Source organism: Lineus longissimus, chromosome 17, assembly GCF_910592395.1.
Source record: "Lineus longissimus chromosome 17, tnLinLong1.2, whole genome shotgun sequence".
Classification (NCBI taxonomy): domain Eukaryota; kingdom Metazoa; phylum Nemertea; class Pilidiophora; order Heteronemertea; family Lineidae; genus Lineus; species Lineus longissimus.
The window spans coordinates 3,453,157-3,468,836 of NC_088324.1; the positions used below are offsets into that span (position 1 = coordinate 3,453,157).

Sequence of the window (15,680 nt, forward strand, 5' to 3'; positions counted from 1 at the left end):
ATCCCCGACCTCGAACTTGCGCATGCGCACTAATTACCATCTCGGTTGATCAACGCAGTAGTGCGCTTGGCTTAGGGCAATCTCCAAAAGCAGAGTTAATCAGGCGGTGGGGAGCATTACTCACTTTGCCGATAGCCCATTGGTTTCCTCTAATGTCTAGCTAATACTGTGCGAAATTTCAGTGAATTTAGTCAAAAAAATCCTTTGTCCACCTTTGTACCGCCGCTTTGCATGCATTGATGAAGTTCAAACAGGGAAAATCAGGAAAATAAGCCTTTGAGGCGTTTTTACGGCTCAAAAACTGGCATTTCTAGCGATAATATTTTAGTTGCCGATAGATCCGCGAGAGGGCAATACCATCTAGAGTCATAATAACACTGCTTCTGGTGTTTTGGAACATTTTTTTCTTTGTCCACTTGCATGCCGAAATTGGAGGTTTTAATGATGTGACAGCAAAAAATTGAATTGGTCATTGCGAGGGGGTCACTAGGGAGCTTGGGGGGTTGATCTATGCAATATACCTAGTTTTAAATCGTGCTTGTTTCATGCTAATGTGAAACACCATCATTCTGATACTACTGAGATTTAAATTTTTCACTCAAGATTTTAAATGAAGTTTGAAAATTCATTTTTCACTTGATGATCATGCTAATCATGACTGCATGAGTCCAGTTTCCCTGCACCCAAAGTTTATTACTGATGGTAGCTTTCCTATATCTAATTGTCTAATGTAAAAAAGTTGGGCATTTTGTGGGGGGTTTACTGTGGTCTTGGCCTCTCCTACCTTGGGGGTGGGGGTGGGGTGGGGTGGAGGTTGGTCTTGTTGGCATCCAGGTTTGAAATTAATGTAGGCATTCCAGTAATTTGATTGCAAATTTGTTAGATCCTCTAGTGAACAGTCATATCAGGTGGGAGCATACAAACAAGGACATCAGGGACGCTGTCCTAAATAAAGAGGTGTCCTGATTATGATCACCTGTGTCCTCGAACACAAGACGTACGATCGTTTAGCCAAAACATACTGCGAGCCGTACTTTTGAGGTACATTGTGTCTCCGCGGTATAATACGATATCAATTTAGACCAAGGGACCAAACAATGCTGTCCTCTCTCAAAGGTGTCCTCACACAGAAGGTAATTCTCTGAATACACCCCAAGCTACGCTTGTCTGTATAGCCATAAAGGACGTCTTACTTAGGAAGGACAATATTGTCCTTCAGGGAGGGGAAGGATGTCCCTACAGGAGGACAATGGGTGAGGTCAAATCTCAGAGTTTACTAAGTGTTAACACCAGGTGTTAAGAAAGTGTTCCAAAACCCCGAGATTTGACCTCCTCACTTGACTCCTAGTTAACACTTTCTTAACACCGAGTTGACACTAAGTTAACACTTGGTAGACACCTAGGGAACACTTTGATCGCTCAGGTGTTCCCTTAATCTGAGGAAGTGGCCAAGTGTTAAGAAAATGCATTACAGATCGTGTACATCAGGTGTTAACCTCCTGGGCCCATATTCATAAAGCAACTTAAGTCAAAGTGGGGCACCTAATATGCATCTTAAGTTTAAGTGGGGTACTTACTTAAAATAAGTCATATTCGTAAACATACTTAAGTCAAGTGGACCACTCAAATCGAGTCTTAGATTTGAGACACCTCTGGAGCAGTCTTAACTCTAAGTCCCGCTCTAAGTGGACTGGTTCTTTCAGTTCATTTTGTGCACGGTGCTCAACGGAGATGGCTGCGTTGATGTTAGCTTGGCAACATGCATTTGCACACAGACGTGCAATTCGCAGGGAAAGGGTTTTTCGTGATCGGCTGCATCCACTGGACGCTTACAATGACTTGGAATTGTACCAGCGATATCGGTTTGATCGGCAGACAATTCTTCAATTGATTGATCTTGTGAGGGATGACCTAGAATCGAAAACTAGGAGGAATTACGCGCTGCCTGCTGAGTTGAAGTTGCTTGCGACTCTTCGGTTTTATGCTTGCGGATCATTCCAACAGGTTACTGGTGATACTGTCCACATTTCGCAGCCAACCATGAGTCGAGTGATCGCGGAGGTAACAACCACACTGAACAATTCTCTAAAACACATCATCAAATTTCCGAGACAAGAGGACACACCTCAATTATCTGCAGATTTTTACGAGATAGCTCGATTTCCCGGTGTTATCGGTGTGGTCGATGGAACGCATATTTGGATTCTAGGACCTTCGTTTCATGAGTGGAGATATGTAAACAGGAAAAACTGGTATTCCATCAATGTACAGGTTGTTTTTGATGCACATTTTAGGTTTATGAATGTTGTGGCTAGATGGCCCGGTAGCACCCATGACTCCGTTGTGCTCCGAGAAAGCGCCGTAACCGACATTATGAGACGTTGGCAAGGAGATGAGGTCATCCTTGGTGACAGTGGGTATCCATTGAGTCCTTGGCTGATGACGCCATTTTTGAACCCTAACACCCCCGGGCAACGACGATACAATCGGTCTCACAAGAAAACTCGGTGTTTGGTTGAAAGGGGCATCGGTCAATGGAAAAGGCGATTCCACTGTCTGCATGGAAAACTGCGTTATACACCGGAGAAAGCATGTGCAATCATTACTGCGTGTGCAATGTTGCAAAACATTGCTATCAACAAAGCTCTACCGGATTTCGATCCAGCAGACATGGATGATATCGAACATCGGCCACAACCCGATGAGGATGGGAACGATGAAGGGAATATCGTAGCATTTGCAGGTGTAAATGGAACTGCTACAAGAGATCACATTGTCCAGCAACATTTCTAAGGCAAGTAAGTGTAACAAATACGTATCTATTATATGCTCATACACACAATTTATTTGTTTTCAAAGGTTTTTGACAAATATTTACAACTGTGTAAATATGTTTTCATCGTTTGCCTGAAATGAATTTACAGAAGCATTTTCCATCTCCTTCTCCATCTTACTTGTTTTCATTTTCAACAATTTAATTTCTAGAACCAATTTTTCCTTTTCAAGTTTAAGCTTATCCATCTCGAGCGCACATCTTTCCTTCTCAGAAGCAAGCAGTTCTTTCTGCAGTACTACCATCTCGTCCGTATTTCCTAAATTCTTTAGGGTTTTATCCTTTTCAGTGTTCTTGGGAAGCGGTGGGCAAGGATTAGGCAATGAAGACCTCACAGGAGAAGGCTGCACCAATCTTTGGAATTTAGTTGAGGTACTGGCGAGGGCTGCCGAGGCACAACCAAGGGATGATGAAGCTTTTCGTTTTTGTGTCCGCATCTTGGGTTCTTGAAGAAAAGACTCAGTTTGATTCTCTTCCTCATTCTCGCTGAAAGAACTGAAAGAAAATGCATTTACTTTACTAACGATAATGCTTAATTTCAAGCAGATGGGCTAAATGTTAAAGTTTGATTGAATTAGTTGCTGTGTAAAATCGTTTTGCACATACCTGTCGTTGGTTGCAACGCTGTGGGTGATATTCAGGCGCGGGACAGTATTTACTGATGTAGCGATTTTAGGTTTCGGTGCACCGCTATCAAAGCCGCCATCTATACCATACACGGATGGATCATCTTCGCCAATAACAGCTGCAACTTTCTGTGAAATTATCGACGGTTCCTTAGGAGGGGGTCCACCACCTGAAATGAATTTGAAATCGGTCATGTATTGTTATTCCTGTGGCACCATTTTGATTTTCAGCATAAAATGTGTTCATTTATGATCATTTATCAAGGGGTATTTTTTATCTTAATTTTCACGACATCACATATAAGAGTACCGGGTAATTTGCCGATGGTTTTTATGTTTGTATGTATGTACATACATAATTTTAGGATAGCGAGAGTGTGCAGAGTTGGCATAGAAAAGGTATTCAATGAAATAAATTCAGTTATTTACTAACCTGTCTTTCCTAGCGCTTTTTTGTATTCCCTATATTCGTCCTTCATAGCTGATGTCAGATTCTGCCACTTTTTCTGTAGTTCTGTCATTTCTCGCACAACATGCGGATTTCGACTATTTACGTTATCTGTTATTTCAAGCCAAGCATCATGTTTGCGCCTCGATGAAACATTTGACGAAAACTTCCCCACTAGTAACCCTTTCCGAGCATCGTACGCCTCAATGAGGCGGATTTTTTCCGCATCAGAAAAGTTCGGTTTCCTCCCCATAATTAACGAGCAAGTACATGCACTTTGTCTAAATGTGTCTCGTCTGCCTGTTAATCTGTATCTCCTATGGTGTAGGCCCTACAGAATGCACATTTGAATGCCCATGATCAATGAACAATGCAGTTACAACAAGCGCAAATCCACAAGAAATGTGACACGGGTACCTGGGAATGTCTTTTCAAGAAAGATAAGTGGTGCACTCAAACTTAAGCGGTCAACCTGGCCAAGTGGGGCACTGAGCAGGTTTATGAATCTCATTTTAGGTAGGGGACTTAGGCAAGTGGACAACTTAGGACTTTTTGGCACTTAAGTTAAGAACTTTTATGAATATGGGCCCTGGAGGTTAACACCTGTGAGAGGTCAATTCTCAGAGTTACAAAGGCAGCCATGTTTGCGATTCCTATGTTTCAAGTTGTTGCCCTAAGACATAATAGAAGAGCAGAGAACTTTATTCGAACGCCTGCCTACAGTGGAGAACCGATTGAGCGGCATATGAGGCTGAACCAAGAACAATTTGATCACCTTGTTGATTATTTTCATGGATGGAGGCAGGCTAATCACCAGGGGAATGGCCAAGTCAACGCAAGTACATCTTCAAGAAGAATGAAAACTTTTTTGCACTACCTCGCTTCAGGAGGCTTTCACAGACAGGTCGGTTATGCTGTTGGTTATGCTAAGCCAACTGCAATATTACATGTGACTGAGGTTTCTGACTTTTTCTTTGACATAGCTGCGCGTCATATTTCATTCCCTGAGCAGGATGAGTTTGATCAACTGGCCCAGCCTCTGGTTGATATCGACGGAGTTGAGCGGCAAGTGATTCTTTTCATAGACGGCGTTATTGTGAAAATCCAAAAGCCTGATAGGGCTGGTGATGCGTATTACTGTGGGAGGCCGGGGAAATGTTGCGACTCCATCAACGTGCAGTACGTTGTAGATCGATTTGGCAGGGTAAGACACGTTATAAGCGGAGTACCTGGATCGACGCACGACAAAACAGCGGCCGAGTGGTCTCGAGAATTGTTCGACTTCCTTGATCAACTTCCAGAGGAGTATGTTATGCTTGGTGATCCTGCCTACAGGAACCTGCACCGATCTGTGCTGATTACTTTTACTGGAAATAATCTTCGACAGGAACAACTAGATTTTAACAACAGATGCACTCGACTCCGTCAAATAGTTGAGAGGTCTATCGGATGTACTGAACTGATATGGAGGATCAATCAGCTAAAAGAGAATAGGTACGCTGCGAAATATGGCCCTGTTTTTCCATCAAAATGCACTGTAGCAACATGCGTGTTACACAACCTTTACACCAATTTCTTGGCTTGAACCATATGTGAAAGACAAAGACAAAAGTAAAATAACTGAAAATGATTGCTTTTTCTTAGTATCCTTAATTTAGTAACTGAAAGAGAAGCCTACTTGGCTGTCCAATCTGTGGCATGTCACTACTTGTAAACAAATCCTGAACCAAAAATATTATGGAATAGTCATGGCTAGAACTGAAGAAACAAAATAGTCTGTTATCACACAACAATTGTACCTCTCTGTTTTGTGGGTGTAGTATAGATCAAGCCACCACTATAAAGAGCCATCTATAAAATTAACTAAAACTAATTCCTTGCTGTTAGCGTGACAAATCGCAGTTTCTGTAACTGTTTTCATCAATAAAATGTTGTTCACTCAGCAATCATGGTAATTAATTGCATAAAAAGAGTCTTGTCTGTATGACGGGACTCGGTGCTTGAAAAATCCGGTATTGAGCGGGTTAGTAGGGACTGTAATTTAGTCGGTATCAGGTAATTGTTCAATAATGGTTATTCCTCTCTCCTCCAACACAGCAGCACGGAATAAACGAATCTCGTACACAAGTTCACGGAGCGTATCCCTGATTTCTTTCATCAAGTCACAAGTTTGCTCTTGATGTTGCACAGAAGAGTTCATGAAATCACTTTCGTCCCTGGCCTTCTTTCCTGTGGTCACCGGGGGCATCATTTGTGAAGCAGGACGTTTTTTTCCGGCACTGGTACTGGCATCGGTTCCTGCCTGAACAGTTGGCGTTCCAGACCTTGATGTCGAAGGGGATGGAGTACTCCTATCTGAGCTGATGACAACACCGCGGTCATCTGGTATGCTGCAGTTTTCATCGCTAGGGGTTTGGGGTCGGGAGTTCGTTGCAGATCCTGGCCTAGTGATGCCGGTTGGTGTCATAACAATTGCAGGTCTGGCTGCCCCGCCCTTCGGATAATAAAGTCGATGGAAAGAGTCAAAAAGTTCAAATAATTCACGAGAGTCCTTGAGTTTTAAACCAGGGTGCATATCATCTGTTGCAGCCCCTGAAGCCTGCTGTGTCTTGATGGCATCTCGATATTCCTTCCCTAGGTTCTTAAGCATATTTTCAACCACTTCGGCGTGGGTACCAACGTGGTTCCCTACTGCTGCATAAAATTCCTGGACCAGAGCATTCTTCTTGGCACGACAAAGTGCCTCATGGTGATCAATCATGTACTCAAGAGTTTGCATCCTCTTCTCGAGTGTCCACTGGAAGCGTTTCTTCCCCTTTCCGTCCATGATGACTGCTCAGATGACAGACTTACACTAAAGATCTACGCATAGTCCAATTCAACCTCTCTTCAACATGGGCAAAGTGCCAGACCTGTGCAACCAGGAAACCAAGTGAAACTAACATCATTATGTAACTGTGGCATGGATTATTTACCACTGACATGTGCCAGGCTTGGCACCTTGCCCATGTAGAAGTAAAGTATCTAGAAGGTGTTAGGAAAGTATTATTCAAGTGTAATCTTGGTGTAACCCAGGTGTCACCAAGGTGTTAACCTGAACTTGGTGTCTAGGGTTCAGGTTAACACTTTTCACAGAGATTACACTTGGATAATCTAGGTGTAGAGTTCACTCTGAGATTTGACCTCACCCATTGTCATTCTTCTGGTATGTGTTGAACACTTTCAAGTAAGGACAACCTAGGGACAAGACATCCTTTATGATCCTACGAGTGACGCGATATGAATTCATTCATCCAAAGGATGTCCTATTTGGGAGATACGTTGCACAACTCTCAAATCAGGACAACATGGACCAGCCTAATCCGTCAAATGGAAGGTTGTCCCAACAGGAGGATGTCCTCCTGAGTACGTGTTGAACAGACGTCTTTCGTGTTCAAGTAAGGACAACCTAGGGACAAGACATCCTTTATGATCCTACGAGTGTCGCGATATGAATTCATTCATCCAAAGGATGTCCTATTTGGGAGATACGTTGCACAACTCTCAAATCAGGTCAACATGGACTCGCCTAATCCGTCAAACATTGTCCTGTAGGAGGAGGGGTGCTGCACTGAGCAGACCTCCCTTTGGGGTGCACTTTGGAAAAAGACGGTCCTGCTATGAGGACAACCTAGGGATCAGATCAGACGGACATATCCTTTATAATCATAGGGAGGGGTCGCAATACGACATTCATTCATCTGATAGATGTTATTGTGGGAGGTATGTGGATGTGACATGTCTCCTTCAGGTTTGGGGGGAGAGTGCGGACGACTCTGCAATACTTTCCCCTGAATATAAGGCGGTGTCCTTCAGGAGAGATTCATTCCCAGGAACAATATTAAGAGAAGTACATGCTCTCATATTTGATCGATCATCCCAGGTGTCTGTGCGAGGTGTCCTCAGAAGGTCTTTCTGCAAATCCCATTACATATATGCAGCTCCACTTCAGTTTCCATGAAATTATCAAACCAAGGTTGGTACACCTATGTACAAGACATCATGCTACAGAATAATTTTACAGAAAAATAAGTTGTCGAATAAAATGCCTTTATTATTACAAAGTACATAAAATATATTTTCTGAAATTACAAGGAAGCACTTTTATAAACAATAGAAAGGCACCATTGCCACTGTCCAGCAGTGAAAAAAAAATCAACATGTTAATCATAATACCGGGTACAATGTATAAGGAATGAAGAAGTATCTTGGCAGCAGGAGAGGCCACACTACAAACATCGACATCTCAGTAAATAAATATACGGTACAGTCCGAGTCACAAATGTCATCACAAAAATCGTATCATTGGTGTCACTTATGCGAAGGTCGCGCGTAAACGGTGTTAAATCGAGAGATGTGTGTCACTGCCACATCATTCGGCACAGACCTCAAACGCATGTCATGCATCGCTTGATGTGACGCGAGAGGGATGACATTATGTGACTTGGACTGTATCATTTTTGTCCGTGGACAGGAGATTCAACATAGTGTGGTACATACCAATCACAGGATTTTGATTTTTAAATAAAAAATCCACACATACATGTATCACATTACAACCATACAAGAAATTTAAGTGAGACAAAGCTAGCTCACTGAGTCGAATTTAAGTTTTACCAAAATTAAGCATTACACTGGAGACTTTCATCTAAGATGAATCACAAATGACTTAGGGCAAGACGCACATCAAGACTTGAGAGCACACACTTAAATTTTTGATTAAAGGGGCTATTAATGATAACATTTGATGAAATCATTAGTACATGTAATGCCCAGCACCAGCAAGTCATATTTAGAACATTATGTCTACAATGTAGAGTTACAATATCAACTAGAAATGTACAAGTAGATGTAATTCACTTGGTAAGCACCAACTTTACCGTAAAATCGAACAATACAGAATATCATGCTTTCATGCTGCCGGACTTCAAACGCAAGTTTACTTTTAGGAGAGTCGCAATTTTGCTACATTCGTACGAATCTGATGGGATACCTTGAGCTCTTTAAGCATAGCTTTCATTTCTTGCACACTCATCGAATTTACATCGACATCACCAGATTTCTGAGCTTCAGTGCAAGTAACGACCGGCTCAACTCGACGACGCTTTTCGAAAATCTGTTTCTGCCAATAGCCATCTTGTTTTTAGCTCACCTCTTAGCAGAGGTGAGCTTATCCCATACCGTGGCGTCCGTCGTCCGTCGTCGTCGTCGTCGTCGTCGTCGTCGTCCGTCGTCCGTTAGCAGGGCACGTTTCGTAACTGTTAGAGCTATTGAGTTGAAACTTGGTACACATGTACCCTTATGTAATGACACCTTGGAGACCAAGTTTCGGTTTGATTCGTTTCATGGTTTGGCCACCAGGGGGCCAAACGTTAAAAGTGAAAATATGCAATATCTCCCTTAATAGTAGTCAGGAAATTTTGAAAAAAATATGGTAGGTACTTCTAGCAAAGGTGCATCATATATCCTCCGGGTTTTTGATTTGACCTCCTTTTCAAGGTCACAGAGGTCAAATGGTGTAAATTGGCCGTTAGGATGTAACGATGGCACGTTTCTAAACTGCAATGACTATTGATACCAAATTTGGTACACATTTACCCCCTTAGTCAGGTGATCTCAGGGATTGAAGTTTGGTCCAATATGATTCACCACTTGACCACCAGGGGGCAAAATCCAAAAACCTTAAAATGTGATTATTCCTTAACTTCTTGCCCGATTGCCACCAATTTGATATCATGGGTACATCTAACCACCGTACAGTATATGTCGCACAGGTTTTTAATTTGACCTTCTTGTCAAGGTCACAGAGGTCAAATGGCGTAAATTCGCTGTCAGGCCGTAACTATGGCACGTTTCTTAACTGGAATGACTATTGATCACAAATTAAGTACACATGTACCCCTTGGTCAGGTGATCTCAGGTACCGAAGTTTGGTGCAATCTGATTTGCCGTTTGGCCTCCAGGGAGGGGGCCAAATCCTAAATTCTTCAAAATGCCATTATTCCTAGTAATGACTTGCCTGATTGGCACCAATTTCATATCATAGGTACATCTAATTCTAACAACCATTCAATGTGTCACCCGGGTCTTCTTTGATTTGACCTACTTTTCAAGGTCACAGAGGTCGAATGTACTGTAAATTGGCCATTTTGGGGAAATTGTAATTGCTTGGACCTACATCAAACCTAACACTACATGACACAATACCATGCTCTTTATCCATCTTTCCTCCACATGAGGTGAGCACAATGGCCCTGTCCATTTTTTACAGTAGGAATTTGGAGACCTTTTTTTATGGGCAAGCTAATTCTGCCTCCAAGTTGTTTTTACAATGTCACTACAAGCCCCTATTTTGTTCGAGTGCTGCTTATGTATGCTCTTGACATGATCATTCAGTTTTTCCATTCCCTGTGCACTGAATTTCTTAAGACCGTTGTGAGAGGCACACAATTTTGGTACATGGTAAACAGCAATATGCATATAAGGGGTCACACGTTTCTTCTCGTATCCTTTCCTTTTGTTCCCAATGGAGAGGAACAAGCGAATCCAGTCACGAGCCATACAAAAAACTGTTTCGGCGAGAACCTCATCATCGTGATTAGCCGATATGAATTGATAAAATGTTGCAAAATCTTGCCAAATTTGGGCCACCACTGTCTCAGTTTGGGGGTGAAGAACCTTGTTTTGGAGTAACGCTTGGGGCAATAACTTCAGCAACTTTTTCTTTTCATCTCCAACTAAACTGGAGGAGTCAAAACCGTTCTTGCGGTTTTTATCGGTGGTCATCCACACCCTGAAACTCACACCACAGGACCTAACCGCCTTTATCAATGCATTCAAATGTGAATCAGGATTTGCAAGGTTTTTTTCAATGCAACCTAAGTGTTCCTTTTCATCTAAGTCAAGACAATCCTGAATGAGGTTTTCCGTCATTCTATCAGTAATCCGGAGCATTAAATGCAACTCACCAACTATGATTTGATCAAATGGTAGCTTTACAAGAGGCAAATTCACACAACTAAATGATTGTGATAGACAGCAAGACTCAACTTCTTCCATGCTACGAGCCCTTGGAAGGGTATCATAATAATCCATAGGTTTCGAGGTATCCCAGCGAGAATCAGGAGCAAGAATATCATTTTCAACCTTACAATACAAACATGCATACTTTGAGGTAGCACCAGACATACCCATGACATTCTGAAGAAACTTGTAATCAGCCCCTAAGAACACTTTTAATGGGTAATCCTCTCCATCTATTTTTACAAAACCACGATCATGAAGCAGGTTCATGGCTGCCCAGACATTTGCAAAAGACGTTTCATACATCTCATAACTTTCGTGGCCTTTTACTACTGCAACGGCATGATGAGCACCTCCATTAGCAGTCTCAGGTTTGTCAGGAGAGTACAACGAAAAACTCATAACACACATACCATTTTTTCTCGAAACATTGGTGCCATCACCAGAAAACTTCACATGAAAAGATGGCTTTGTCTCAGACGCCTTCAGTTCTGGATGCTGATCAACAAGACACTTGATAGTGAACTCCAGTTCAGTCTCTATATCTAACTCAGCCCCTTCAGCAACACCTGGTGTTTTTTCTACATGGCAAAGTTTGTTCATATCATTGCGCAGCTGCTTTACCAAATACGACCTGGGAAGACCATCACCAACCAAAGTCATTTCGTGATAAAAGGCATCTGACACATAAAACCGATCTAAAAGGTACAAAACCTGCTCAAGGGAGCTCCTGTCAGAATGACTCAACGTACCAGATTGTATGTTGTGCTGGTTTCCTGCATCATCTTTCACACTCACCGAGTCTAGCTTTAAACCATACAATTCGAGGAACCACAGAGCACACTCTGCTCTCGACTTGACCTCTTTCAAGCGTCGCAGTTGATACGACCTTGAAAATTTGCTGAAATTCGACCGTGCACCTTGTTTTCCACCCTGGATATCGAGAGAAGTGCCACACAGCTTTTCTACATATGACCGCAACGTTTGATTTGTTTCAAGCAAATTTGCTGCATTGTCTTTTTCAAGTTTCAAATCTTGATGCAGCAAGTCATTAAGCACCTTCAAGTCACAAATTTCCGAGTGCAGTTTCAAGATTTCTTGTTCGAAATTCGCAATTTGCTCATGAGCTACAGCCAACTGATCTTCCACCTCTCCAATTTTTTCTCCTGCCACAACCAACTGTTCTTGTACGAATTCCAACTTTCTCTTCGTGGCTGGGAAAGTTGTCAGGTCTTCCCGTCGAATGTTCAATCGGAGCAGTTTGCTTAACAAAGAGACACGCTTTCTGCCAGTAGTTTTACGAACTTTTTTTTGCAATAACAGGGCATTCTCTACGAAGCCTTTCACCAAGACGAAAATTGTCACCTTTCAAATTCATGCAATAGTTCACACAAAGAAATCTCTCTAGAAGTGAAAAATACCTGGCGACAGACGATTGTGCTTCATCAAACCAAGAAATGGCGACAGAGTATGGTATCTCAACGGAAAAAATGTAAGCGTCATTTTCTTTGAACATTGGACTGGTCACAAGGGACAACGCTGGTTTAGAAAGAGCAGGCATTTTGGCTGATACGTGTACGATACGTGTACAGTTGTATGTTTCAATCAAAAGAATTCTGAACCATAACATCTAGTCAATGACATCATCAAAATCAAGTTAAACAAGAGTTGCCAACCTAACTTTACATCTGGAGGACAAATAACTAATAGTCTGCAGGACAAAGATCAGAAAAGTTAACTGATCATGGAGGACTATACTTCACCAGTGTGATAATTAAATAAGACAACCGAAATACACAGGAATATGCTGTACACGTACACTTGTAAATGTAAACTACAGTGTACTTACTACTAACTAGTACTATTTTGGATGATTTGTGTGCATGTAAATGTTAGGAAACAAACATGTACATTTAGTACAACAATGTCAAATGGCTAGGTTGGCATCTCTAGTTTAGATTAGAATAACAAGTGCGTACAAATGTAGCAAATAGTATTCACATTCATTCAAGTACATGAAAAATGTCATTTTAATGCACAACACCAGATGAGCAGGGGGCAGGAGTCCTCATTTAAAAACCATACAATGTTGTTAGTCCGACATGTCATTTTCAGCATCATGAATTGAAAACGGATCAACGCAACACTTGATCGCAAGTTTCTCCACAGGCAACCATTTTAGTTCGTGAAGCTCTCCGTCCTGATTAAATCCATAGTTTTTAGGGGTATAGGAAACAAACACTTTCATTAGAACAGGAAATACAAGGCTCATACCACTTCCTTCACAATCGACAATGTATCGCCACCCAGGCAGAAGGCCGAAACTTTCCAAATCCACCTTGGAATAAGCCAAATATCCCCGAATACGCGACTCGACCGGCCTGGCATCTGAAGAAATATTCCGGAACGCATCAAGGAAAACGGTGATTGTCATTGGTTTTGTCTGGTTCGTTTTCCCACGTAAAATTGACTGCAATGCAGCAGTGATTTGGCAGCGTGTCTGCTGAACCCTGGCCGGCTCTACTGGCGGATTTAGGAATGAGAGAAGAACGTCATCAGTAAGGTTGGTCTGGGGTTCCCACGAGGCATCTTCGATTGGGTAGCCCTTCCATTCAACAAGGTACTCTTCGCCCTGAAAATACAAAATTGAAGTTTGTTTTTGAATACTTTAGAAAGACAAAACAACTGGTAGGGGGATAAGGATACTGAAATCAAACACATTTCACTCCGATAGCAGGTACATGTACACTTCAGGGAAATAAAGAAATGTGCGACAAAAACAACTTGGCAATATCCCGAAAGATGCAAAATATATAGTCCACTTCGTAAGATAGAACGTTGCTCCGGTTTTCCTTGACACAAAAGGGAGTAGGCTTCTCCAAGGGTCGATACTACATAAGTTCCGTGTGTTATTTCTGTTACTGATTCGTTGAAGTCGCTTGTGCCGGTGATGGACACTCGGCAGTGCTCACGCAATTCTTCTTCCCCTGTTAGGATCCCTCTAGGACAGAGTTTCTTCGCACGATCATACATCGGCCCGGTTCGACAGATTGTGGGCCGACTTCCAATGTACGTGCTCGGGAAGAATAGTCCTCCTGTTTCGGTATGAAGAGCTACATCCTGCGGAACATGTAGTTGAACAGCAACTCCAGTTACGTTTGAAGGGACTGGCCACGTTCGTATATGGTAACGGAGGTACTTTACATTATTGACGAGTGGTAGAGAAGCTTTAAATACAAGTCTATCAGAATCTCCCCAGTACGGATGTATCTTGATGTGTTCATAGTACCATGAAGGTTTCTCTTCTGGGCCATTCGAACAATCCGTGCAAGTTCATCTGGTGGCAGAATCTCTTTGGTTAACCAACCTAACTCAAGTGCAGCTCGCTGACGGTAAAACCTAGCTACTTGCCGTAGCCATCGATGGTGAACTGCTTCAATCATGGACAACACCCGATCAATCTCCGCGTCTATCTCTAGGATAACGATCTTGGTCCGGGTGTAGTTCAATATTTCCTCCAATTGAATGACGTGGGTTGCAAGCTTGGATATGTAGCCTTCGACTTTCGTAATGTGTTGGCGATTCTCCTTTACTTCTTGGCGAGTCTGGTTGACAACGGTGACTAGCTCGGCAGCAACATGTACTATTTTCTGGTCAGTGAGGGTCATCTCGTCTAGACGGCGCTTAATGGCTCTGACCTCAGCATTTGTAGACGTTCCGAATAACTTTCTGGCGATGGTACCAATAAATGGAAGGACAGCTGACCTGCGTCGTCGTGGGCGAGATTGAGGTAGTGTTTACATCATCTCCGCGATGCGCTGCATCGATATCTGCTTGGTTGAATTCGAAGATGATCGGAGCCAATGAAGTTTTCCTACCGCATGTTGGAAGGCACAAATTCGTTGTCGAAGGTGGGGATTGTTGATTGGTGTATCCAAGGTCACAATAATATCCCACATGGCAATGTGGCTGCGTATCTCGTCTCCGCCTGTCACAAGTAGACCATCTTGTAGTTCCGCTGGTTGGTTAAAGGGCAAATCAACACCGGCTCCAAGGACGATGGTTGACGTGCACAAAATCAGTAGACTTCGTCGTCGTGAAACGTGAAATAAAATGCCGTTGGTGAAATGCGAATTGTCCTCCTATAATCCCTTTGATAAATTTCAGCTATCAATCAATCCAACGAAATCCTGTATAATCATGGAGGTATTATTAAGAAGGAGAGAGAACGGAGCCCACTTCAAAGAATACAATCATCCTTCCGACCATAGATATGTGTATTCGAAACCCCTCGCGTTAATCCCTTCCAATACCCCGGCCGGCCGAGCGCGTTATGACGGAAAGTATCCGAAACTGACGAACTAGTTTCAGAGTCGCGATCGGCAACTTCCGTGACTAATCGGGCGCCTTCTTCGTCATTTCACTGTGGCAACTCATTAAACAACATGGCGGCCTATGATCGGGATGAATACCTGATGCTCGACGATTTTGAAAGTTTTTTTGCTGAAGAAGATGATCTTATCGCTCTCGAAGCTGACGATGGTGATGCCGATGTTTACTGTATATGCGGTGGAGCGGAAACTGATGAGATGATAGCCTGTGACTCTCCAGAATGCGTGATAGTGTGGCACCATTATAATTGTGTTGGTATGCAACCAGACACAGTGCCTGCTGGAGAGTGGATATGCATGAAATGCACTGACAGTGATAG

General features: G+C 42.6%; 2 protein-coding genes across 2 annotated transcripts; one reads left to right on the top strand and one right to left on the bottom strand.

Moving 5' to 3' along the window:
- Positions 1-1,510: 1,510 nt before the first annotated feature.
- On the bottom strand, positions 1,511-4,456 carry LOC135501470 (uncharacterized). The gene is made up of 3 exons (XM_064793601.1): positions 3,893-4,456; positions 3,440-3,629; positions 1,511-3,328 (listed from the first exon to the last, which is right to left on the bottom strand). Exons 1-3 carry the CDS (start codon positions 4,158-4,160, stop codon positions 2,875-2,877), a joined length of 912 nt encoding a protein of 303 aa, XP_064649671.1. The 5' UTR covers positions 4,161-4,456; the 3' UTR covers positions 1,511-2,874.
- Positions 4,457-4,710: 254 nt separating this feature from the next.
- Positions 4,711-5,503, top strand: LOC135501747 (uncharacterized). Its single transcript, XM_064794021.1, has one exon. The coding sequence runs from the start codon at positions 4,764-4,766 to the stop codon at positions 5,490-5,492; it is 729 nt and encodes a 242-aa protein (XP_064650091.1). The 5' UTR covers positions 4,711-4,763; the 3' UTR covers positions 5,493-5,503.
- The last annotated feature ends 10,177 nt before the right edge of the window (positions 5,504-15,680 follow it).